This window comes from Colletotrichum jinshuiense, chromosome 5 (assembly GCF_051148585.1).
Source record: "Colletotrichum jinshuiense chromosome 5, complete sequence".
Lineage (NCBI taxonomy): Eukaryota > Fungi > Ascomycota > Sordariomycetes > Glomerellales > Glomerellaceae > Colletotrichum > Colletotrichum jinshuiense.
In genome coordinates this window covers 2254876-2278126 of record NC_139312.1, presented here as the reverse complement: position 1 = coordinate 2278126, position 23251 = coordinate 2254876, and the positions used below count along the sequence as shown (strand labels likewise).

Below are 23251 nucleotides of genomic sequence, written 5' to 3'. Positions count from 1 at the left end.
TCACCGAGACTGGCCTTTCCATCTCCCCGATACACAAACAGACAAAATGGCGGCACGAAAACTGCAACAAGAAGTCGATAAGTGCTTCAAGAAGGTGGCTGAAGGCGTGGCCGAGTTCGAGTCCATCTACGAGAAGATTGAGCAATCCAACAACATCTCTCAAAAAGAGAAGCTAGAGGACAATCTCAAGCGCGAAATCAAGAAGCTCCAGAGACTCCGCGATCAGATCAAGACATGGGCGGCAAGCAACGATATCAAGGACAAGGCTCCTTTGCTGGAGCACCGCCGGCTGATTGAAACGGTTGGTTCCAACCCCCACCGTGGCTCCCCCCGATCCTGCTAATTCCCTCGCAGCAAATGGAGAAGTTCAAGGCTGTTGAGAAGGCCATGAAGACCAAGGCATACTCCAAAGAAGGGTTGGCCTCTTCTGCCAAGCTCGATCCGCAAGAACAAGCGAAGGCGGAGGCAAGTGACTTCCTCAACAACATGGTTGACGAGTTGGAACAGCAAATCGAAACCTTGGAGGCCGAAGCCGAAGCGATACAGGCTACCATGAAGAAGGGGAAGAGTCAAACTGCTAAGGCAGAACGGATGGCCGAGATTGAACGTGTCATCGATCGCCATAAATGGCACCAGGGCAAGCTCGAACTCATTCGGAGATCTCTGGAAAACGGCGGAGTCGACACTGAACAGGTCACCGATCTCGAGGAGACGATTCGATATTATGTCTCGGATGGCATGAATGACGACTTTATCGAAGACGAAGAAATGTACGAAGACCTCAATTTGGACGAAGAGGAAGGCGTATACGGCCTGCCCCAGGATGGCGACAAAGGCTCGTCGCAAGATGCCCAGTCTTTAGCAGATGAACCAACACCAGAGCCAGAGATCATCAAACCTCCGAGTGCAAAGGTGAAAGCGGTAGCGGAGGCATCTGCATCAGGGCGGAGGTCTAGTGCGCAATCCAAGTCCCCTTTGCCGGCTCTGGCAACCTTACATACGCCATTACAAACAATCGGCAGCAACGGCGCTGCAAATGGACCGACTATGAAACCAGCGACGGTTCCTGCGAGACCTGCCGAGGGGCTCAAATACGCATCCGCAGCCGCCGCAGCTGCCGCGTCAGACAAGATAGGCATATCCCCCTTGCCGCCTCCACCGGGCGCAGCACCTATTACGTCCGGTGCCCCGTCCTTGCCAACCGCACAACCGAAAACAAGCGCAACGAGTTCTCCCGCAACAGCACCGGCCCATCCTGTTGGTGCAAAGGAGGTAGAACCCAAGCAGCCTGCGGCATCTTCGGGGGCTGCTAGTGAAACGTCGGCGAGCGCAAAGGCAACACCTGCTACGTCCAAGGCGGAGAAGAGAGCGAGTAAGAACCAGGCAGCGGCAGAAGCTTCAGAGGCAGCCAAGGGTAAGTTACACCAGGTACACCGACCATCTTCAAGCCAGCTAATATTCTTCAGCGTCTCAAACGAATGGTGCTGCGAACGGCGTGAAGCCTGTTGTGGAGGAGGAGGAGTCGATATATCACCTTCCTTCGTCCCTGCAGGACCTTGTTGAGTCTTTCGAGACATCTCGCAAGCGACCAGCGCCTTTCTCATCTCCCTCAACGCAGCGCATGCTACAAGCAAGCCAGGCCATGTGTCCCGACATCATGGACACAGACGTGCCCCGAACTTATCGTCCTGACCTGCGTCTCTCGTCGACAGGGACTGGCTTTCCACAGGAGCCGCTCGCGTTGTTCGATGACCCGCGGCTGTACTCACGGATCGATCCTGATACGCTCTTCTACGTATTCTACTATAAGCAGGGTACGCCTCAACAATATCTTGCTGCTAAAGCACTGAAGGACCAGAGCTGGAGATTCCACAAGCAATATCAGACGTGGTTCCAGCGCCATGAAGAGCCGAAGAATATCACCGAGGAGTTTGAGCAGGGCACGTACCGCTTCTTCGACTACGAGAGCACTTGGTAAGTCACCTGGAATGCCGGCGGGTTCGGAACACCAACTGACAAAATGTGTAGGATGAACCGCAGAAAGGCGGACTTCAAGTTTGCGTATAAATTCCTGGAGGACGATGTATGAATAGGCGGCATGGTTCACACGGTTTCACATCAGGCGTAGCCTCGGATTGGGATGGGGACCTCGAACCATCGGTATCGGGAGGAATGGCGTTGCGTCGTTCTACGGAGACATACAGCCAGGGTCTATCTGGCTTATCGCTGTTGAAGTACACTGACTATTGACTGGCTACGAAAGGGGAGGCGACAGGCCGCCTCGATTCCACATTTGCACATCAAGACAGCCCTTCTGCAGCCCGCGTGATCATAGATGAGCACATTTTGCGCCGCCAAGGCCATGCGCCCCGTCGTGATTTATCTCCCCATAGCTCCGGCGGGCGACGTACCATATGGTCAAACTCACTATGCCAAAGGCGAGTGTGTTACACATATCCACGATGCTGTTTCGGGGGAGAGGGGCTGGGTCGCGACTCGGCCGAAGTAAGTAGAGAAACAAGCCTCGGTCTCCCCGCCAGTCGCCCCGTAATGACTCTCTGGGTAATGAAACCATGCCCGCCTGCGGATTGGTTGGTGACTTTCCCCGCGATTTACATGGCTCAATTCCTCCGACGTACGTTGTGGATGTGCCGGTGGACGTTCGGGACTGCTTGACTCCCCGTCACCTCTGAGGTGGTGATGACGAGGCTGGCTAAGAGGGTCGCAATGAAATTTCCTGATAGACGCAAGGCATTGCCATCTGCAATAAATAACTCCGCCACTTCTCATATCACAATCCGGGCGTAGAGGACCAGAAGGGAATTTCACATGAAGCGAGGTGACTGGATGAGCGAGGGTAGCCAGAGGAACCAGTGGTTTTGAGGCCCAATGCATGTAGGTGCAGGGGAGGTAACGTAAGGTACTCGTCAGCCGGGAAGGTCACTTCAACAGCAGGGTAGGGATACAGTGCCGCACCTCACGATGAGGTAGGTGAGAAGAAGGTAGTGGGGCTCGAAACGAAACACGACAGGCACGGGTCATCACGCACCTCCCCTAAGCGATGGAAGTTTTCTAGAAGGTCTTGAGGACCCACCAAGTCCCCAGAACCCAGGACGAGGGTGCGCGGAAGGGGCACCTGCCAGCTTGAGCTTGCCCGGTCCTTCCCAACCCAGCCCAGTCCCGTCCAGGGGTGAAGGACGAGGAGACAGGCACAGTACAGCACATTGGACGAACGAGCTCTTTGGCCCGGATCATCACCTTGCCTGGACTTCGTCTTTGGCCACCCACAAGATATGGCGCAAATCATAACCTCGTTGGAACCCACATCTTGACATCCTCAAACTCCCTCAGACCGCACCAACTTCGTGTTTTCTCTTCCAGAAAATGGCTCGTCCGAACAAAGTCTCCATCGGGATGGGTCCTGCCTTGCCTGCCTTGTACAACACATGCGCGTTTTTGAAGATCCAACAGATGTCACCCTCTCTGACTTGCTTCACCGAGCCAACCTGCATCGCCTGTCAGCCCGGACAGTGAGTTCGCGGCCGCCCTGCTTCCCTATTCAGAGGCATCACACTCTTTTTTTGCGCAAGCACTGTGGCGCGTACCCAGTTCTTCCGAGACATCTGACCAAAGAGTGTCGTTTTGCGCGAGAAAACCAGACCAACATATGCGCGGGCAACCGACCGTCACCCTCACCGTCATGGCCTGTGTCACCTCTGCCCAGATCGGTACGGATAGGCAGAGTGGATATCCTGCCCAGGAAAGGGCCGCTAGACCTCGAAACAGTCCGGATCCTGTTGGCTCTCTCATTCAGTCATCCTGGGTCTCAGGCTATTCCGGTGGGCGACATGCACCTCCGCGGCGGATCCAGTGGATTGGCCCCCGACAGAATAACATTGGTTGCACTGTAACCGCGCTGCACAGCACAGCGTGCCGTCTCATGAAAGCGTCAACCGAGGTACACCGTACCCAGGCTCATACCCTGCGACACAGGCCCCATTCCAAACCGCCCCCGAGGCTTACTATGGCCTCACCTGCCTTATTACGATTGGACCAGTGAGGGCTTCATGATTTGCGGTACCATTGTTTCTTGGCTGATTCCACTCTAACATTTGGACCCTGCACAACAAGGACTGCAAGCGTTCACGCGCCCACTAGTGTGGCAGTGCGGGGCCAGGCAACGAGATACTCTTCGAGTCAAGCCTCTCCGCGATTCCGATCTTCAGTCTATCTCGACAGCCGCATCGCATCCTGCCAAGTCCGCCCCAAGCCCTATGCCAATGAGCGATAATCTTTCGTTGTGCCATGACATACATCGCCCCTGTCGCTTTCACTGCTCACTGGCCGTCTGTCGAACCCCTTGCCTAGGGCCGCACCAGACACAGTACTTGAGTATCTCTTGACCCCAACTACGGGTTGGCTAACTGGCATTTCCCCTGCCCTGTGCCGTGCAAACCGACCACCAGAAGCATTTCCGTAGATTCGCAATGGCCGTTTCCCGCCCCCGGTTATCTTTCAGACCTACTAGACATGTCTTGGGTTGACGGTACCTTTGCCAATGGGGTCGAACCAAGGTCGCCCAGCGCTGACTGCCCAGCCGGAACTGGCCTTCCCCCCTCCAGACTCAATGTCGACGGCTGTTGAGGCCCCCCCATATGCACCGCGCACCTTAATACTCGCCAGCCCTGTCGAGTGATAGGTTGGCAGATCGTCATGGGGGTATGGCGGGTCTGGGCTGACCTGATTTGAACATTGCCGTGTCGTCGTGCTAGTCACTAGTTATGCATGTCTTTCCACATGAATCCATCGAGTTCGTGGCTGGCGGTTTCTAAGCCCCTTTCTAGAAGCATACCACTCACCGAGGACTGCCTCTCAAACGGTCAATTCGATGGAGAAACCCCAGCACTTGCAGCTGTTTTCTCGCTTCGCGCCGCCTGGGCACATACAACTCTATCCTATCTTCACCCTACCCGGCAATGGGCTGGGGGCTGAAGTAGCTTTGAGACGCTTGATATGCCCGCTTGCTTGAGGCTCCCCATAGCCAAGGCCGTCTTACGGAGATGAAGCCATGTGCTGGTGGGCAACCATGACCCCATACCGCCGACACCTCGTGTATCTGTGCCGCTTGACGTATTGCTGCCACCTTTATTCCTCCAAGGCGGTGAACTTGGTTTTGTCACGTCTCGGTAATACTTGAACAGCCCACCTCCCACTCCAATTTGTGTACTTCAACAATATACCCATCCGATACTCTAGGGCCTATCCTACCATTTAAATCCCAACTGCTTGGTTCGACGAACTGGTTTCCACTCTTTTTTTTTTATCCAACTTCGATACCCGGGGCCACCACTGCTCTACCATCTAGCCAACTTATCGGCTTGCCTGTGGGAAGCTGTTCGTGAGCCACGCTCTCGTCCAGCCGAAGTCAGGCCACCACGGCACCAATTGCAGTGTCTGATTTTGTGTAAGTCGTTGCATTTCGTTTTACTTCAGGCGGTGTCTTCCGCTGCTTGCTTCCCTTTAACACGCCCATTCCATTCCAACCTCGCAATGCCACCTTCCCCTTACTGAACTGCTATCCAGAAGCCGGGATACAAACAGTTCAGACAGCACGACAGTTTGACCTGTTTCGCCAGAAACAATGGACAACCAATACCACCGCGGAGCAAGCTATTATGTTAACGCAGCGTCTCCAGTATCGGCAGGAGACTACCTTGAATCTCCCACATTTCTAGAGACGCCAGAACTTGCGCGGCAGCTCTCGGACGTCAGCTCACGAGGGCCTCTGACACCATCGTCTTACGGTTCTTCGCCTGGTATGTCCTACTCGTATTCGCACAACATGAGTCACTCCCCAGCGGACAATTACGGGGACAACCACGAAGAGAGTTACGGGGACAGTTACGGGGGTTACTATGGCGATGAGTATGCGAGCACTGCGTCTTCGTCAGCACAGCAAAGCTCCGAGTCCTACTACGGAAACGTTGACTGGTCACAATATGACTACGTCCCCACCGAAGACGGAGGTTATTGGCAGATGAAACCACGATACGTCCCTGCAGGGCAGTATCCGACTGTGATTCCCCACCAAGGGTGAGTGATTGTGGAGGCCTCTGGCAGTCGTAATCCAGCGATGCTAACAATGCTGTGAACAGGGGCCAAGAGCAGCAGGAAATGGCGGACTATAAATTCCCCTGTCTGGAGGCAGGTTGCACTGCAAACCCATTCAAGCGCAAAGCCGATCTTGAGAGGCATTACAGACAAGTTCACCAAGATCCGGCGAAAAAGGAAGCTCACAAGTGTGACTATCCAAAGTGCTCGCGTAGAAACGAGCCGTTCGGACGACGGGACCACTTCCGGGACCACCTGCGAGACTATCACAACGAGGACATCTTCAAGCGGGGCACGCACGTGGACGACAGCTGGCTTCAAGGGCGCAACCTCTCGTCGCGATGGTGGCGGTGCTCCAAATGCTTGATCAGGGTCGACGTCAACTCGTACCCGGACCATGTCTGCCCAAAATGCAAAAACCCGTGTGAAGACAAGCGCAAGCGTGCACGAGGTTGGCATTGAGGGTCGTCAAGAGCACCGCCCCCTACGTGAGGGACTTCTCATTGGGCGGGCGTCAAAGTGATGCCTGGAGGTGAAGACACACCTGCAAGAGCACGGTCGGTTATTGCTCCACATGGGCAGCGGTCGATGTTCACGGCGAGACGACGCAAGGTTCGGGGCCCAGGAGCCGGGGCCGTTGCCCGACACGACATGCTGGCAACCTGACAACACGGATCTCTTTGGTTCGGACCACTTACAAGAGTGCGGCTGAGGACAACACAAGCTCATGACGTTGGCAGCCAAAGGACTGGGTTGGAGAGCCAATCGTGTCGGGATGACTCGGCCCTGCTGCTGCAGCTCTCTTTCTCTTTCGGAACAGGTGGCCGGCGCAGTTGCAGCCAAGTCAGTCCGTCCTGTGCCAAAAGGCCATGATGTTACCTTTGGGTCTAGATGTGATTGGGCGTTAGCGGCATCATCCCAGGCAGTCATGTGGAGCAAGGGGTGCGAGCACCGCAGAGGAGGTGTTTGTCGACGTCGAGCCTTACCCAAGCGGGAAGGCTTCGAGAAGATTTCCATGCGGACTATGTGGCTTTGACTACTCTACACCCTGTCCGAAAATGTTGACAGTTTGGCCCTTGGGCGGCTGCTTAGCTAGGCAGAGGAGGAGACTGGGAGAGCACATGGTAAGGGGGACAGAAAAGATGGTTCGGTCTAATGGCCTTGGTATCACCGGGCGGATGGTGATTGATTGACAGGTTGTTGCTTGTCAGAGGTTTCTAATGATTTCTGCATGGCGGCGGGGCTGTGTCTTTTTTTTCCTGTCTGGTTCTGGTTCTGTCTTCTTGGGACTGGGGGGTGGGAAGGATGATGGATTGATACGACAATTGGGGCAGCTTGCAGGTGTGGCGCAAGGCATATTCGAGAAGATGAGAGGTGGTTTTAATGGCCGATGTGGGGCGGTTTGCGCTCTCCTCGCACTGAGGCATGCAAGCATGGTCTCGATGGGACATTACTGGACTGATCGGACAAGGATGGAAACGGACGACGGCTGTGTGTGTTTTCTTCTTCGGTGCTTTTTACAATGACTACTACGACAACAAACGACGGCAACGATTCGGCAGCAAAGGAACAATAATTAGAAAGAGATACCCTATTTGGAAATGCATCCGCATCACATCGCATGGCTGGCGGGAGCGGAAGGATAAGCGCACCAAATGAGCCCACAACAAATGACTCGCTTGGGTGACGGAAGGAAGCTGCTGTGCCGTGCTGGGCTTTATCTCGTCCAACCCCACCAAGTCGAACGGTAGCTAGGATAAGGTGAGCGGAGCGGGATTGGGTTTGGTGGTTGGCGGCGGCGGTGGGTGGTGGAAGTGAAACTCGGTTGTGTGGTGACACCATGTCACCGAAACAGCCTCGCGGGAATGGATGGTGATTGGTAGGGCATTCTTGTACTGGGAAGTTATGGGGTGTACGGGTATTGAAAGCTGCAAGGTGCGGGGAGACGGTGGTGGCTAAGACGACAGATTACAATACATGTGCTATGGCGTATGTACATGGAGACGCGCGGATGGTGGCCCATAATCTTCCCCAAGGTTCAGCCAAATGATTATGGCCTTAATAGCTAGCTTCTTGACGAATGATTTGGCTTTGGTAATTTGACTTACCCCCCCTCCCCCCCAATGGGGCCGTTTGTGTGTACATGTGGCAGACGGCGGCGACTTTTGACTTGGCGCGTGGCTGCTGCTACCGTGGGATCAAACAAGTGACGAGCGGGAGCGACCGAATGTAAGTCGAAACAAGGCGAGAGAGTAAGAAAATGGGGCGTGATACGGACTGCATTGCGAAGCGCTGAGCGGCGGCATACGTGTACGGCGTAGAAAATGAGGATTAACGTACAGGAGCGGACGGGGTAGGACAAGATAGGGTAGCGTTTATGCGTATTAGAGGCGTGGACTCCGTCGAGGGCGGTGATGTTTTGCTAGCAAGGTCTTGAGTACAGCAATACGGCTGGCGAAACCCTGCTTTTTGGAAGCGAATTGGGTTGGCTTAGCATCATCGCAGCATAGCGGATACGGGTGTGGATCTGGGACTGGAGGTCATGGATTGCCGTGCTGTGCAGTAGCTCTGTACCAAGTAATTAGGCTCCTGCTGGTCAGTCTTGGTTGACTCATCAAGACAATCGCCGTTCTTTTATCCAGCACTTGGTGACTGGTAGCTAAGTAGAGTGTCATTTTTTCGTATGGGGATTTTGCATGAGGTGGCCAGCGGGGTTACGAGAAATGTAGCGAATATCTCACGGATGCGGATGACGGACGGCCGGAGTCGACCTGGCCGACAATCCGACCGAACCGCAACCGCAACCGAAGGCGGAGCGGAGCGAGAAGAAGAAACGAGAGGAGAAAGATAGATAGGGCTGAGTGGAAGTGAAGACGAGGGGACTGAGACATTGCATACATCCAGGATGGCTCGGAAGCTGGGCCTGCGCTTTACAAACCCCCTTGGCCGTGTGTCTAGCTCCTACGCCATGCCCAAACCCTCTTGTCCGAAACCTGAGTGAGGCAGTGTATGTTTTTACCATATCTGACAGGCAGAAGCAAGGAGTGAAGGAAGGGTACATGTTGCATTGCAGGCTTGGGCTGATATGCTGGTGCTGCATGCCTGGCTCGTACGGATGATCATTCTCACCTGCACGAAGCCCCGCGGAAAGCGAGAGATGCTGCTCTGCAGCTCTCAGGGCAGTGTGATGACGATGCAGGGGGGGGGGGGCTCGAGACACGTGACTCCTTTTCACTTGGATGCAACAGTGTATCCGTACCTTACCTTAGTAAGATGCGTTAGGTAAGCGATGGGTGAGATCCTTATGTAAGGCACCTGGATGGCTCCTTAACCTCGGTGTCCTGGTCTCGGTGCTTCGGTGGCCGTTGCGATCTTATCGCGGCAGTCGGCCCCACTGGTCCAAGTGCCACCGAGATCGGAGCTGGGGCGCTCCGCTATAGGCGAGAAAAGCCCAGTCACAGTGGGGTTCAGCCTGAAGCGATTGTGTCAAAAATTTGAAGCTATCACAGGGATAATCGGGGGGTAGCTTCAGGATAGCAGGACTGTGCTGTCCGGCTCCTGAGTGATGAGACAGGTTAGCGGTTGCAAGTGGGCTAAGCCATTGATGGCCGCCTCGTCATGCGAACAAGACGGGGTTGCCTTGTGCGCCGCCGGTAAAATGGGAGGAACTGCCTTTTGAGCGGAAAGGTCGGGACGCGGCTGCGGTTCAATTTCCACTAGAATAAACCGCCCAGCCGAGCTGACAAAACAAATACAGAGGCATGAAAATGCACACCAGATCGAGCCAACGGCAGCCAGATCATCAACAACGGACGAAACCAGCAACTGTGCGTAACACCTGTTGGAGGCTTCGGACGATGATGCCGCTCTCTTTCCCCGCACGAAGCTCTGGCAGCATGTGGGGGAGCAAAGACACAGGTTGAACCCACGACATGGGTGGCTTTCTAACCCTTCCAATCACACTCCTTCCCTGCATTGTCCCATCCCATTTTACCCTTCCAATGACGATTGGCATTGGTCCGCAACCAGAAGACAAGGTCACAGGCGTCTGAGACAGACGAGGAAAGCCGCTGGAACCCGTCTGCAGAAGGAAGGCTTGTTGCAGAAGATTTTCATCAATTTATTCAGGCATGGAGCGACGCATGAACGACGCATCTCCCAATTGATTACAGAACTCTCGCAAGCATGGGCGGAAACGGTCAATAACGCATAGTTAGCTCGATCTCAAATAAAAATTCCACAGCCGATATAGGATCAAAAGGGGCTCATCAGAGTCAGAGCCAGAGAGCAGAGGCCGAAAAGAGGTCCGAGGCGAGGAGGACCCCCAGTCGGGGCTGATGCCATCCATCCATCCTATTAGTCGCGCTACTTACAACTCGCAACCTTGCGACCAACCGCAAGTGACACAGAGAGAGGCAATACCCGCAGAGAGAAGCTCCTGTGGTACCTCTACCTTGCCCGCCCACACCGGTCCCCGGAATACCTGTGACGATCTCGGCTCGGCTGTCATCCCGCCATCTCGCTCTCTTTCTCTCGCTGTGACTACCTTGCCCTACGTACTTATTTTTTCTGCCGCTTAACTCTTGACTCCTCTTGCTTTAACAGGTCTCAATTGCAACCGGTCATCTTCCCTCCTGCCACTTCTTCTCCCTCCTCCAATTCCAAGAGGTGCTACTGTCAATTTTGCCTTTTGCCTGTCGCAAACCTCGCCCTCCTGCATTCAACCAAATACCCTTAGTGTCCCTCATAGCCTCACGATCGTCAGCACTTTGTTGCTAGCTCTCGTGCTTATTCTTCGAGACCGCAGCCTGCAGCAAGCCCGACAGCTGCGGAAGCCAGTCATCTAGTCGCATCCTCCTCTGCCGCCGCCACCCGACGCAGAACTGCCGAACCACACTACCCGGTACCAGTAACCGCGGCCCAAGAGAAACCCCCGCCTTCCGACTCAAAGCCGAAGTAGCCCTTGATAGACCTCGCGCGCCGCCGCCGTAAACCACCTTGAAACCGTCACCATGAACGCAGCCCGCTTCCTCCGTCGCCCCGCAGCCTTTGCTCTCCGGCCGTCTTTCGTCGTCCCCCCTTCCGCCGGCTCCGTGTCCTTCATCGCCGCCCGCACAATGGCTTCCGCCGTCCAAAAGATCAAGGTCAAGAACCCCGTCGTCGAGCTCGACGGCGACGAGATGACCCGCATCATCTGGCAGACCATCAAGGACAAGTTCATCCACCCCTACCTCGACATCGATCTCAAGTACTACGATCTCGGCCTGCCCTACCGCGACGAGACCAATGACAAGGTCACCCTCGACGCCGCTGAGGCTATTAAGAAGTACTCCGTCGGTGTCAAGTGCGCCACCATCACCCCCGATGAGGCCCGCGTTGAAGAGTTTAAGCTCAAGCAGAGTAAGTTGCTCGCTTTGTGTGTATTTTTTACCCTCGCCCACACCTGCTCGGGAGTCAAGTGCTCGGGAGGGGATTCTCAAACTCCCGTGCTTCCGGCGTCCGCTCCGAGAACTTGTCTCATTCCGCTCCCGGTCGTCCGGCACGCGGCGCCGGCACCTGCATATATTTTCCCGAAGGCCATGCGAGGTTCCTGCACGATATCTCCCTCAGACCCCTCCCGTTGCTCCTCTCACTCCCCCCTCGGACTCAATTGTAATCCCAAGATGGACTAGGCTAACTCCTTTCCCCTCACGACAGTGTGGCTTTCTCCCAACGGCACCATCCGCAACCACCTCGGTGGCACCGTCTTCCGCGAGCCCATCGTCATCCCCCGCATCCCCCGCCTGGTGCCTGGCTGGAAGAAGCCCATCATTATCGGCCGCCATGCCTTCGGCGACCAGTACCGCGCCAAGGATGCCGTACTCCCCGGCCCGGGCACCCTGAAGATGGTCTACACCCCCGAGGGTGGCGAGGCCCAGGAGATCGAGGTCTTCAAGTTCAAGAGCGGCGGCGGCGTCGCCCAGACCCAGTACAATACGGACGAGTCCATCACTGGATTCGCCCACGCCTCCTTCAAGCTCGCCATCGCGAAGAAGCTGCCCTTGTACATGAGCACCAAGAACACTATCCTCAAGAAGTACGACGGCCGCTTCAAGGACATCTTCCAGGAGCTCTACGAGACCAAGTACAAGGCCGACTTCGAGGCTGCTGGCATCTGGTACGAGCACCGCCTCATTGACGACATGGTTGCTCAGATGATGAAGAGCTCCGGCGGCTACATCATGGCTCTCAAGAGTGAGTTCTCCCTCCACTTTCCCCTTCATTGTGCGCATTGCAGTCTTCGGGTTGATGGCTAACACAGAAACGCAGACTACGACGGTGACGTCCAGTCCGACATCGTCGCCCAGGGCTTCGGCTCTCTCGGCCTCATGACCTCGGTCCTCATTACCCCCGATGGCAAGACCTTCGAGTCCGAGGCTGCCCACGGCACCGTCACTCGCCACTACCGCGAGCACCAGAAGGGCAAGGAGACCTCCACTAACCCCATCGCCTCCATCTTCGCCTGGACTCGTGGTCTCATCCAGCGCGGCAAGCTCGACGACACCCCCGAGGTCGTCGCCTTCGCCGAGTCTCTCGAGAAGGCCTGCATTGACACCGTCGACGTTGACGGCATTATGACCAAGGACCTCGCCCTCGCCTGCGGCAAGACTGCCCGCGAGGACTACGTCACCACCAACGAGTACCTCAACGCCGTCGAGCGCCGCATGAAGAACAACCTCAAGCAGAAGTTGTAAAAGAACTACTCAAGTTTCTTGAGCGCTCAAGCAGAGAATCACGGGAGGTACTTCACAAATGTGGGGTAGACCGACCCGAAAGATTTAGAAAAAAGAGAAAAAAGGTGGAGGTTTTGGGAGCGGTTTTCATCCTGTTTGAAACGTCTGCAACAACGCGCGCCTATACCTTTTTGCGTCTGAAAGCAACAACAGCGTGGCTGTTTGCCTGTATTTTCCGTTCATCTCTTCCAATTTCTTATAGTTACTTGATATCATCTGCCTAGCATCACCTGCTAGAGCAGCACACACGCGCACACACAGAGAGGGAGAAGGGAGAGGGAGAGAAGGGGGGGCTGGGGGCCATGTGTAAATAGGCAAGCCGCTCAGTGGTACATACCAAAAGTCAAATTCCAATGAGGAAAGGGACTCGGGTGGGCCGTGTTCGAAAATCTTCACTGTTGGATATGCCGAAAATAAAATAAAATAAAATAAAAAATAAACCCCAATGAATTTGTGCCAGTGCTTGCCCCTAGTTTTCCCTCCGAATCTTGTCTGCATTGAAGAATCTCCGTTACGCCGTTCCCCCGAGCTCCGCCCCACCCTGTCGACCACGTACAAGCTCGTAAAACCACGCCTCTTAGACTTGGGGGGGCGGAGAGCCCCTACTCAATGTATGATGATGTACAGTACACGTCTACAAAAGTAACAAAGTGAGCGCTGATTTGTCTCGGCAGCGTGGCATGCGCCAGCTCTGCCAAGGCTGTCTTCCAAAATTGCCTTTATATCCTCCGAAATGCATTTGTGCCTTGCCGGTGGTATCGAGCGCCAATGATGTTTCGTATAAGGCTCAAAAGGGTCTGCTCTGTTGAAATGATGGGCAGATACCTCTGAGTGGCCAACCGCCGACACCCCAGCTAGACATCAAATCCCAAAATCTTACCACCGTTCGCCTTGAACTAGTAGCAGTGCTCTTCGTCCGCAGGCCGAACCATTAGTCGTCCCTCTCACGCGCAGCCTCACTCTTGCGGCCCCTCTTGGACACTGTAGGGGTACCGAGGTCGGTACCCTCGCTTTTACGCTTCTTCTTGGTCGGTCGGCTGCTTGAGCCCCTGGGTCGGTATCCCTCGTCATCATCCCTGCCGGCCCGCTTTCTCTTGCCGCGGCCTGTTGCCGGAGTCGCAAGGCTGGGGCCATCAGAGTCTACCTCATCCTCCATGCTGTGGTCATAGCTGTCTGCATCTCGCCGCAGGGCGGCGGCCCTTTCGGCGGCGGCGGCGGCCTTTTCGGCGGCCCTCTGCGCAGCCTTCTCAGCTCGCACTGCTGCGAGAGAGGCGCGTTTTCCGCCTCGAGAACCGCGACCGCCGCGGCTTCCTTCGCCCCCTCTGGCTCCGCCGCGTCGCTTGCGGCCGTCCGTTTGGGGTGTTTCGCCGGCGTTGGCCTCGTCGTCTCCAGCGGTCCCGGCGGCATTCTCGGCATCCTGCAGGAAGGTCTTTGGCGCGTGTTTACGTAGCCAGTTATAGACACTCGTGGGGTTCTTCATGGCGATGCTTTGGGAGAGAGCGTGCGGGTTGGGCTCCGGAAGGGGAGCAGCGCTGCGGGCCGCAGGGGCCAACGACGGTAGAAGGTTGTCGGGATCGATACGTCTGTCGACATCATGGATATAATCGTCGATATCTTCGGTCGTGAGGAAGGAGGGAGGATGAGGCTCGCCGGAGAAGGGCTCCATGTCGGCTACAACGGAGGGGGATTGCTCCTTTGCCTGAGAGTAAGTGTAGTGCGGAACCTCTTTGAGGAGCGTCTTCAATGACTTTGTAGGTTGGTCGACGAGCGGTTCCTTTGGACGGCTATCGACATCAAGGGCGGGGAAGGAGGAGTCTTCCCGAGCGTCTTGGGAGATATCGAAACGTTTGTCGAGGGGGATTTGAGCTGAGGAATTCATGTCCAACAGCAGATCGAGTATTCGACTGATAATAGAGGAGTCAACACGCTGCGCAATGAACCACTTGGGGTGTCATATAATTGACGGAATATCGGACAACTCACTCGTTCTCGATGGCGATGCGCTTCGCAGTAGCAAGCGCCTGAGACTCTTGACGATGCAGTTCCTCGCAGTCGTGCATCTTCTGGTCAAACGTGATGCGCATCTTGCGGTACTTCTTCTTCCATGATTTATACGTCGCCTTTCCATCTCCTGTTCTGCCGTCATCGGAGTCGTGGCCTTCGGCCTTGACCTCGCGGGTCGTGGTGCTGCCGTTGGCGTCGCTCATTGCGGTAGGCATGGCGCAGTCGGTGGAGTTTTCGATAGCCGTTAAAAGGAATCAATCATGGATTGAAAATGACATTGGTTGATTTAAAGTCTTTGGCTTATTGGGATGGACGGCAGGCTTCTCCTACCATTGGCGGTTGAGGAAATTTGCTGTTGTTGTTGATGACATTAAGAGCTGACCCGGTTCGGAAGAGCGAGAGATGCGTATGGGGATTCGACGGGCGCGCGGATACAGGGCGACGACGAGGCTGCGATGCACGTTCCTGGCCAATTCTCTCCAGTGAGAGCTTGGGAAAAGCGTCAATAATAGAGCCACGCGGGAGTCCAGATAAGCGAGCTTCATCATTGGGCAGTGTGTGGGTCCATGTCGTAAAATGTGGGGTGTGGCTATCACATCTCAAACACCAATTCTTCGCCTTCACCTCTGAGAAGTTGAATTCGCTGAACCACAACTCCCACAAACTGTTTTTACTTTACACACAATCTCAGTTTCCTCCCCGGAATTGCATGTTCCGTCTGTTCAAATCAATCCGAATGGCCGAAAACGCAGCAAAGAGAGTCAAAATGTCGCCCGTCACCATCGGCACCCACAACGGCCACTTCCACGCCGACGAGGCCCTGGCAGTGCATATGCTGCGCAAGCTCCCCGCATACCGTGACTCCCAGTTGATCCGGACGCGCGATCCCAAGGTCCTGGAGACATGCCACACCGTCGTCGATGTCGGCGGTGAGTACGATGATGGCAAGAAGCGCTACGACCACCACCAGCGCGGCTTCACCACTACCTTTCCCGGCAAGGCCACCAAACTGTCGAGCGCCGGTCTCGTCTTCATGCACTTTGGCAAGGCCATCATCGCCCAGAAGCTCAGCGATGGCGCTGAAACCCCAGTCGCAGAGGACAGCCCCGAGGTTGAGCTGCTGTACAAGAAGCTGTACGAAAGCTTCGTCGAGGCCTTGGACGCCCACGACAACGGTATCTCCGTTTACGACCCTAAAGCTGTTGCCGCAGCGGGTCTCGAGAAGCGCTTTAGCGAGGGCGCCTTCACTCTCGGCTCTGTTGTTGGCCGACTGAACCCTAACTGGAACGACCCTGTGCCGTCGGACCCCGTCGAGGCTCAGCGCCTGGAGGACGAGCGCTTCCTCAAGGCGAGCCGCCGTATTGGGGAGGAGTTTGATGCCGATCTTGACTACTACTCCAAGGCATGGCTGCCGGCCCGCGCCGTCGTGCAGGCCGCCTTTGAGAAGCGTACGCAGTACGACCCCCTGGGACGCGTGCTGGTGCTCGAGGGACAGAGTGCCCCCTGGAAGGACCACCTGTACTCGCTCGAGGGAGGCAGCCCCTCGGTGGTGTATGTTCTATACCCTGAGAAGCCTGCTCCGGATGCCAAGTGGCGCGTGCAGGCGGTGCCCGTCACCAAAGACTCATTCGAAAGCCGAAAGCCGCTGCCCGAGGCGTGGCGCGGGTTTAGAGATGAGGAGCTTGACGGCATCTCTGGCATCCCTGGCGGCGTTTTCGTCCACGCGGCGGGCTTCATCGGTGGAAACAAGACTTTTGAGGGCGCCAAGGATATGGCGATCAAGGCATTGGATCTGTGAAAAGGTCTTTATGTGGTTCGATCATGGTTGTGGGAGGTTATTGGAACATAGGACGGCGTATGGCATCAAAAAACAAAAAAGTGTCTTATTGCTTATCAACACTGGGTTCCCGTACGTCTCTGTCTTGATGCAAAGTGTCCTCATCGGTAAAGTTGCTCAAACTCCATGTCCTGTACAGACGCTTGCTCTCAACTCTGTGCAAAACAGGGAGCAAACGCCTGAAAACTTGACAAGTTATGCGTCATCGCACCAGGTTTATGTGACTTGGGCAATACTTCGAGGAAGTCTACATGCATTTAGAACGGCCGCCTTAAGATAGTTGGCAACATGTGAAAGCCAAAGCTAAGCACTCAAACACCGTCGCAAGCTGGCCCAGGAAGCTGATTGGAAAACAGAAGTCGCACAAGCACATCTGCGGGAAAATAAGACACATTGGAGTCTCGATTTAGTTGCTTTCATGTGTCATCCTCCTCTGCCCTCTGCTCCAGCCCAAAATACATGTACGGAAAAATTCCATCCTTCATAGTAGTGCCGCGCATAGCGGAGAGGACATCCCGGGCTGCGAGGTCGAAAGCGCCGCAGTCCGCAGGCCCATCCACAACAAAGAAGCCGAAGACATACTCGTTCCATTTAACCGTTTGTGCTTGGTTCCCACCCCGTTCCAACGCCTAGGAGTTTCATGAAAAGATCAACACAACATCATAACATCGTAGTAGAAATCCAGCTCCGACAAACACCCAATTTGCCTCCGGGTAGTTCCAACAACACCCAACCGAATCGTGGGAGAAGAAGATAGAGCAGAAGAAGCTAGTTTAAGCCCCTCATCTGCGGATGGGAATGCTCTCCGTCTTGGTGGCGCCGTCGACCGGTGAGTTGTTCTCCTTATCCTTCTTCTCAACCTCCTCGGCGCTAGTCTCGCGGTTAAGGAAGCTCGACTCCTTCACGGGGCTACCAGCAAGGGCGCCGCTGGGGATGCTAGGGTGGTGCTTGTTGCCGTTGAGCGAGGATGAGGAGTTGTTGACAGGGCTCGAAAGGTGGGGGATGTTCTCGGGAACGGGGTGTTCGGAGCCAACAGCTCCTGTGTCGACGCTGTCGCCCTTACCAGCCTTGGACATGGCATAGTCGCCTGAATCGAAGTACTTGCGGTCCTTCAGGTGCTTGGCAAAGTGGTCGGAGCGAGAGGGAAGCTTGCCATAGAGGCGGAAAAGGCGCTGCTCCTCGGGGGAGAGGGACTGTGATAAAAAAAAATAGTCAGCAAATATCGTGCCGAATAGCGTGAACGACAGAAGAAATTGTCCTGGGAGCCGCGATGCCATCGCGGACTTCGCTACCAAGGTGGGGCATTGGGTTGGAAAGACGGCGAGTGGCTGGTGTTAACGTACCGAGACGTCAATCTTGTTCTTCTGGAGGGGATTCATCTTGTCGGCGAATGTCGCACTTGAGCCTTTTGGTCTCTTGTCTTTTGATAAGCTCGAGTCTTCTGGAATACCAAAGCGAAGAAGTAGTGTCGTGGAAAAGAAGAGAGACGTTGATGGACGAAGTGGGATGCAGGTGTGAATGTGACGGGAGTTGGAGGTGCAGATGGGTTGTAAGGCGGCGGGTGCGTCTTAGTGGTTTTTAGCGGGGCCCTTTCTTTTTTGGGGAGAGGGGGACGGGACAGTGAAGTCAGGTCGGATCCAGCGCCAGAGCGCGCTGGTGCAGGTTCCCAGGGTGGTGAAAGCGGGACCGGGAGTACGTACTCGCAGATGTACCGCTTTATCGGGGGGTTGCGCTTGTAGGGTATCGAGTAAGTGAGTGACACAGAGATTTGTTCGCCGAAGGAGCTGCTGAGGAATTCCGGAAGCCGCTATGCTCAGTGAGCCACGAAACCTACCGACAAATACTAGCAGGACGGCAAACAAGGCGACGCTTCGAGGTTGAGAAAAAACATGCAAATTGACAGGTGAAGGTAGGGCAATTGGGTTCACCATTGTGGATGTGGGCAAATTAATCATGACTATTGATTATCTATAGACGCGAGTTGGCAGAATTCAGTTTCATCTGGTTCCCGTGGACACGACGAAGCGCAAAGCATGAGCAGCAGGTAAAAAGGAAGGGTCCAAGGCGGGGGGCCAGGCCTAGATCCGAGAGTGTCGTGTCCATGCCCTTAGCAAACCAATGACTGCATGAATGTTTACAGTCCGTGCTATTACTAGGCCCCCCGTCCGTCCTCCATCCCCAGTATAGGCCGTTTATTTGCTATGTGATTAGCTTCGCGTTGCAGCGCAATGCCTTGTTGTGCGTGTCCATCCGGCTCCATTGGCTCCAACTCTGGCCGGGCCTCGATGACACACAAACAACGGGGCCGTGACTTCTTGCCATGGAACGCTCACGAGACGGAGAGGACCCCATTTGTTAGCAGATACCTTCTAGGGACTCCTTCTGGGTTGAGACATGGTTCACCTTGCAACTGCTGTCACCTCAGCTTTGCTCTGCTGCTTGCCAAATCCTTCTGCTATGTACATAGTAGCACTGGCTGCACGGTACTCACATAGGCGCCGTTTGTCACCACCTCCTCTCTCCCCTCCTCCCAGTCCCTGTCCAACCCTCTCTATCTCTCCCTCCCTACCCCATACCTAGCCTAGAATATCTTGATGGCAGCCCAACTACCCGTCCTGCTCTTCGTTCGACCGATGCATCTTCCCGGCACCAGCAACGCGTCTCCACCACGAGCTGCATAACCGTTGCCGATGATACTGTGTGCCCTCCTACAGGAAAGCCTTCAGCTGCTCACTTGACCACTCAACACCGTCCCCGTATGGAAGGGATGAGCTGTTCCTTGAGACTTGCTGCAGCTTCCATTCTTGTCTTTCGGCCGGACGTTCCTATTGTGTACTGCGGCTGGGAGGATGCAGCGTAATCCTAGGACCGGCTACCAGGAGTCATCAACGAGACACAAGATTCCAAGGTTACTGGCGGAATCTCTTGGCTTTCCCTGGCGATCCCCAGGGTCTTGGTTGACTTTATTGCCACCAGGTTGGTCTGTATTGATGCTCAAATCACCGTTGACTCAGTTCTGGCGTCCATGGTACCTGCGGCCTTCCCGCGGCTCGCATACCCGGGGGCACTATCAACGACCGGGTCCAATATCCCAGCTCGGTTCCTCATCGACCTTTTAACTGGCGAACGATAATCCCAGGTGTGACAGCTAGTTGAAGGAGGGGATGATCCCCAATATGTATAGCTGCCGAAGGATTGTGATGACGTAAAGCTGTTATCCCTGCCATGCCGCAGTGGAGAATGGAAGAACGACCTACCTCAGAGCTCCCCCCCAACCGTCTGCTACTGTCAACTGTACTCTCGCCCGTAGAATTGGAAGCTGTCTGACCGTGTCTGGATTCAGCTTGTCTCTTGCCATGTCCCCGCATTCCGCCTCTAGCATTGCCTTATCTGCGGCCTTCTCATGATTTGATCGGTGCAAGTACCGGTTGTCCAACAACAATCAACGCGAAGGGTGGCTTGGTACGTTATTTGGCACTTTCTTCTTCCCTCTCACACCACCTCTGGTGCCCCCAAAGCCAGTCAAAGGTCAACCTCCACCGCCATCTCCGAGACCACGCATAAGCTGAGGTGCTGCCCAAATAACTTCGCGGCGATGGTATAGTTGGGCTGGTCAGGTTGGGGTCTCTGGTCCGTCTTCCGCGGTCAATGGGGTGCTTCTTTGACCCTTCTCTTTACCCATGGCTTCATCTGCTGCTACACACTCACGTCTATCATACGATTCCGCGTGATCGGTGTTGCACCGTTGATGGTTGACAGCCGTCAATCCCCTGTTAGCCGGGCTGGGCACGCATACACCTACGCTTGGCCAAAAGCCCGCTAGTCGCTGATAGAGTTTCCCGCTCTGGTCCCTGCACACGCATGCCGCCATCCTGCCGAAATCTTCCGTTCCCGTCTCGTCTGGCCTCAAATGGAAAAGACGGGGGTAAGGGATGTTTTCAGTATTTTGGTATCGAAGAACTTACTTCCAGTGGTATGGTATGCCTCATCGAAACCCCCGCTTACCAGTTTTTGCTGCTATGCATGTTCCAGCGCCAAACATGAGTCGTTACTCATCATCGTGACCTCTTGGTGGTCTGTCACTCCTTGACCGCTCTAGCCAAACGTTGCAGCAACTAGCTTTCCATGGGTAAAGTACTTTGAGACTACTAAACATTACATGAACCAGACCAATGGGAAAAAAGAAAAAGGTTCCCGTACCGAAAGAAGCAGAAGCAAAGTCCCGTGGCCGGCACCTCCACTGACCACCTTACACTAAATTAGAATCTGCTTCTCCTGCTTCAACTGTTCGACAAACTCAATCGGAACTTTCAGGGTCTGGGCTACAATTTCTGGCGGTGTAAGGGCCAACCATTGTGTAAGAGAAATATCCACGACCCTGTCCGACTTGTAAAGCTCGATCCAGACCAAGTCCTCCGTGTCGGAGGTGTTCTCAATATAGTGCCTGCCACGATACGTTAGCTTTTTCAATTCTTTTTTGATGAGTTTCCGGGGGTGCCAAACCCAGAGTTGTCCGGCGCTACGAAGGTGTCCCCGCTGGTTAGATCGAACGTTCGCGCTGCGCCGCTTCCAATGAACACGGTTGCTCGACCGGAACCTTTGTGGAAGTAGAGCCATTCCTCAGCCTGGTACAATTAGAAAATATGTATCCTCAAGGAAGCGAAGATGCTTACGTTTGGATGCCAGTGAAGCTCCCTCAGTCCTCCAGGCTTCAAAGTGACGAAGGTGGCAGCAATCGTCTTGCTGATGGGGAAGTTGGTGGAGTCGATTTTTCTGAACTCACCCCCGTTCCCAGGGACCTCTTCGGGTGGGTGTTCAAATGTGCGATACACAAAGGAGCTATTTCCCGACAGATATTTTTCCGGGCTAACAGTCACATTTTGGTTGGCAATCGTTGCGTTGAGAATGTATGGGTTGGTGGCCGGCAATTTCTCAAAGACGGAGGGTTCAACACCAAAGTTCCTAGCCAAGATGTTGCGCGGAGTGTGTGCTAGCCAGTCGACAATGTTGAAGGTGGTCCTGCCACGGTATTAGTAATGTTCTTGCAGCCAACCCATAACTTAGCAGTAATCACACACCCGATCTTGTCGAAATCAGCCTCGTCGAAAGCAAGGAGATACTCGTTCTCGTCCTCGACACCCTGGATGTAGTGGGCGGCACCCTTGGGGAAGTACCTAAAAGCAAGGTTAGAGAGGATGAGAGAGCCCATTGTAATACCTACCAAATGTCTCCGTAGTTCAACTTCTCCACCTGGCTTCGCCCGTCCTCGCCTATCGCTCCGATGATCACGGAGCCGGAGTAGACAATGCCCCACTCCGCCTTGGCAACGCCGAATGTCAGACTGCTTGCCAGGTTCGCGTTCATCACTGGGGGCAACATACCACTTTGTGCCAATGCAGCTCCCGGATGGCTCCTTTCTTAAGATGCTGCTGTGCAGCCGCGATGTCATGGCTCTGGGGCAAGTCCTGAATGACTTGCTCGCGGACCCAGCCTCCATTCAGGATACGGGTTTTGGAGTCGGAAAACCTCCATTTCAGATTCGGGACAACTCCGTTGTCAGTGGACTGCTGGCCGAGGTTGTCGGGGTTTTCTCTGTCAATCTGGTTGTTGGTACCGCCTGAGGTATCTTGTTAGGCAAGGTGCCAGCAGCGTATGGGTCCGAAACTACCCACCGAGGATTGGGCCTCCTTTCCCGTTGCCGTCAATAGGTTGCCCGACATTAAACTGGGCGTCCCTCTTCACGTTCTGTGGCACGGCGGTCGTGCTGGCAACTAGGCCGATCAGGCTGATGACGGAGGCTTGGGTCAGTCTCATAGCTGCAGGCGGATGACGAATAAACGAGTAGCGTGAGGGAAGCAACGAGCAAAGGGAGAGCCATGGATGTCTTCGAATGGTCATTTATACTTACTACGAGCATCAGAATCCCCTCGCGCATCAGCCATGAACGCGACGTTCTCTCTGGCGATGGCGGAATGCTGCACAGCGTCACATTCGAAGTGATGACCACAGCACCGGTGTTGCAGCTGCAAAAGCAGCGGTTCGTGATGGCGACATCGACCATTCGGCGTTATTGATGCCACCCAACCATCTATTGACTATCTCAAATCATCGGCATCTGTCCCCAAAATCCGCAGGTCTTGCTGAATGATCGCCCATGTTTGTCTTTAAATTGGGCACGCCGGTAAGCTTAATCCCGGCCATTCGACATATGTCCGAAAATAACGACATCGTGGGAAAGCGTGGGGTGATGCTGCTAAAGCGCCGATCCCTATCAACCCAATCCCTCCAGCTCCCCAAAATCTACAATGACGAGATGGACTATGGTGATTTTACCAAACCTTGTTTGGTTACAATCATTGGCTGAACCATGTTCATCACACAAAAATGGACACTGATCCTTTGACCTTGTTGGCTGTACTCGTATTTGAGACTTTTATTCGACATGTGATTAAGAGACTTCTGCGTTAGGTAGTGGACCACGAAGCTATTACTTGACGGTGAGAGCTCAATATAAATCAACATTGAA

General features: G+C 54.6%; 7 protein-coding genes across 7 annotated transcripts; 4 read left to right on the top strand and 3 right to left on the bottom strand.

Annotated features, from left to right (window-relative positions):
* Positions 1–46: 46 nt before the first annotated feature.
* On the top strand, positions 47–2089 carry EsH8_V_000578 (Not1 N-terminal domain, CCR4-Not complex component-domain-containing protein; the record flags this gene model as incomplete). Its single annotated transcript, XM_083273094.1, has 4 exons — positions 47–301; positions 355–1414; positions 1467–1974; positions 2029–2089. The coding sequence occupies 4 exons, from the start codon at positions 47–49 to the stop codon at positions 2087–2089; spliced, it is 1884 nt and encodes a 627-aa protein (XP_083125809.1).
* A 3552-nt stretch (positions 2090–5641) lies between these two features.
* On the top strand, positions 5642–6573 carry EsH8_V_000577 (uncharacterized protein; the record flags this gene model as incomplete). The annotated part of the gene is made up of 2 exons (XM_083273093.1): positions 5642–6093; positions 6156–6573. The coding sequence occupies 2 exons, from the start codon at positions 5642–5644 to the stop codon at positions 6571–6573; spliced, it is 870 nt and encodes a 289-aa protein (XP_083125808.1).
* A 4550-nt stretch (positions 6574–11123) lies between these two features.
* EsH8_V_000576 (NADP-dependent isocitrate dehydrogenase) lies at positions 11124–12845 on the top strand (the record flags this gene model as incomplete). Its single annotated transcript, XM_083273092.1, has 3 exons — positions 11124–11511; positions 11809–12345; positions 12421–12845. 3 exons carry the CDS (start codon positions 11124–11126, stop codon positions 12843–12845), a joined length of 1350 nt encoding a protein of 449 aa, XP_083125807.1.
* Positions 12846–13815: 970 nt separating this feature from the next.
* On the bottom strand, positions 13816–15103 carry EsH8_V_000575 (IEC3 subunit of the Ino80 complex, chromatin re-modelling-domain-containing protein; the record flags this gene model as incomplete). Its single annotated transcript, XM_083273091.1, has 2 exons — positions 13816–14788; positions 14868–15103. 2 exons carry the CDS (start codon positions 15101–15103, stop codon positions 13816–13818), a joined length of 1209 nt encoding a protein of 402 aa, XP_083125806.1.
* Positions 15104–15624: 521 nt separating this feature from the next.
* EsH8_V_000574 (metal-dependent protein hydrolase) lies at positions 15625–16686 on the top strand (the record flags this gene model as incomplete). The annotated part of the gene is made up of 1 exon (XM_083273090.1): positions 15625–16686. One exon carries the CDS (start codon positions 15625–15627, stop codon positions 16684–16686), a length of 1062 nt encoding a protein of 353 aa, XP_083125805.1.
* Positions 16687–17507: 821 nt separating this feature from the next.
* EsH8_V_000573 (camp-regulated phosphoprotein/endosulfine conserved region-domain-containing protein) lies at positions 17508–18104 on the bottom strand (the record flags this gene model as incomplete). The annotated part of the gene is made up of 2 exons (XM_083273089.1): positions 17508–17918; positions 18069–18104. 2 exons carry the CDS (start codon positions 18102–18104, stop codon positions 17508–17510), a joined length of 447 nt encoding a protein of 148 aa, XP_083125804.1.
* Positions 18105–20979: 2875 nt separating this feature from the next.
* On the bottom strand, positions 20980–22539 carry EsH8_V_000572 (RmlC-like cupin domain-containing protein; the record flags this gene model as incomplete). Its single annotated transcript, XM_083273088.1, has 7 exons — positions 20980–21169; positions 21229–21350; positions 21399–21744; positions 21804–21899; positions 21947–22044; positions 22107–22342; positions 22398–22539. 7 exons carry the CDS (start codon positions 22537–22539, stop codon positions 20980–20982), a joined length of 1230 nt encoding a protein of 409 aa, XP_083125803.1.
* Between the last annotated feature and the right edge of the window lie 712 nt (positions 22540–23251).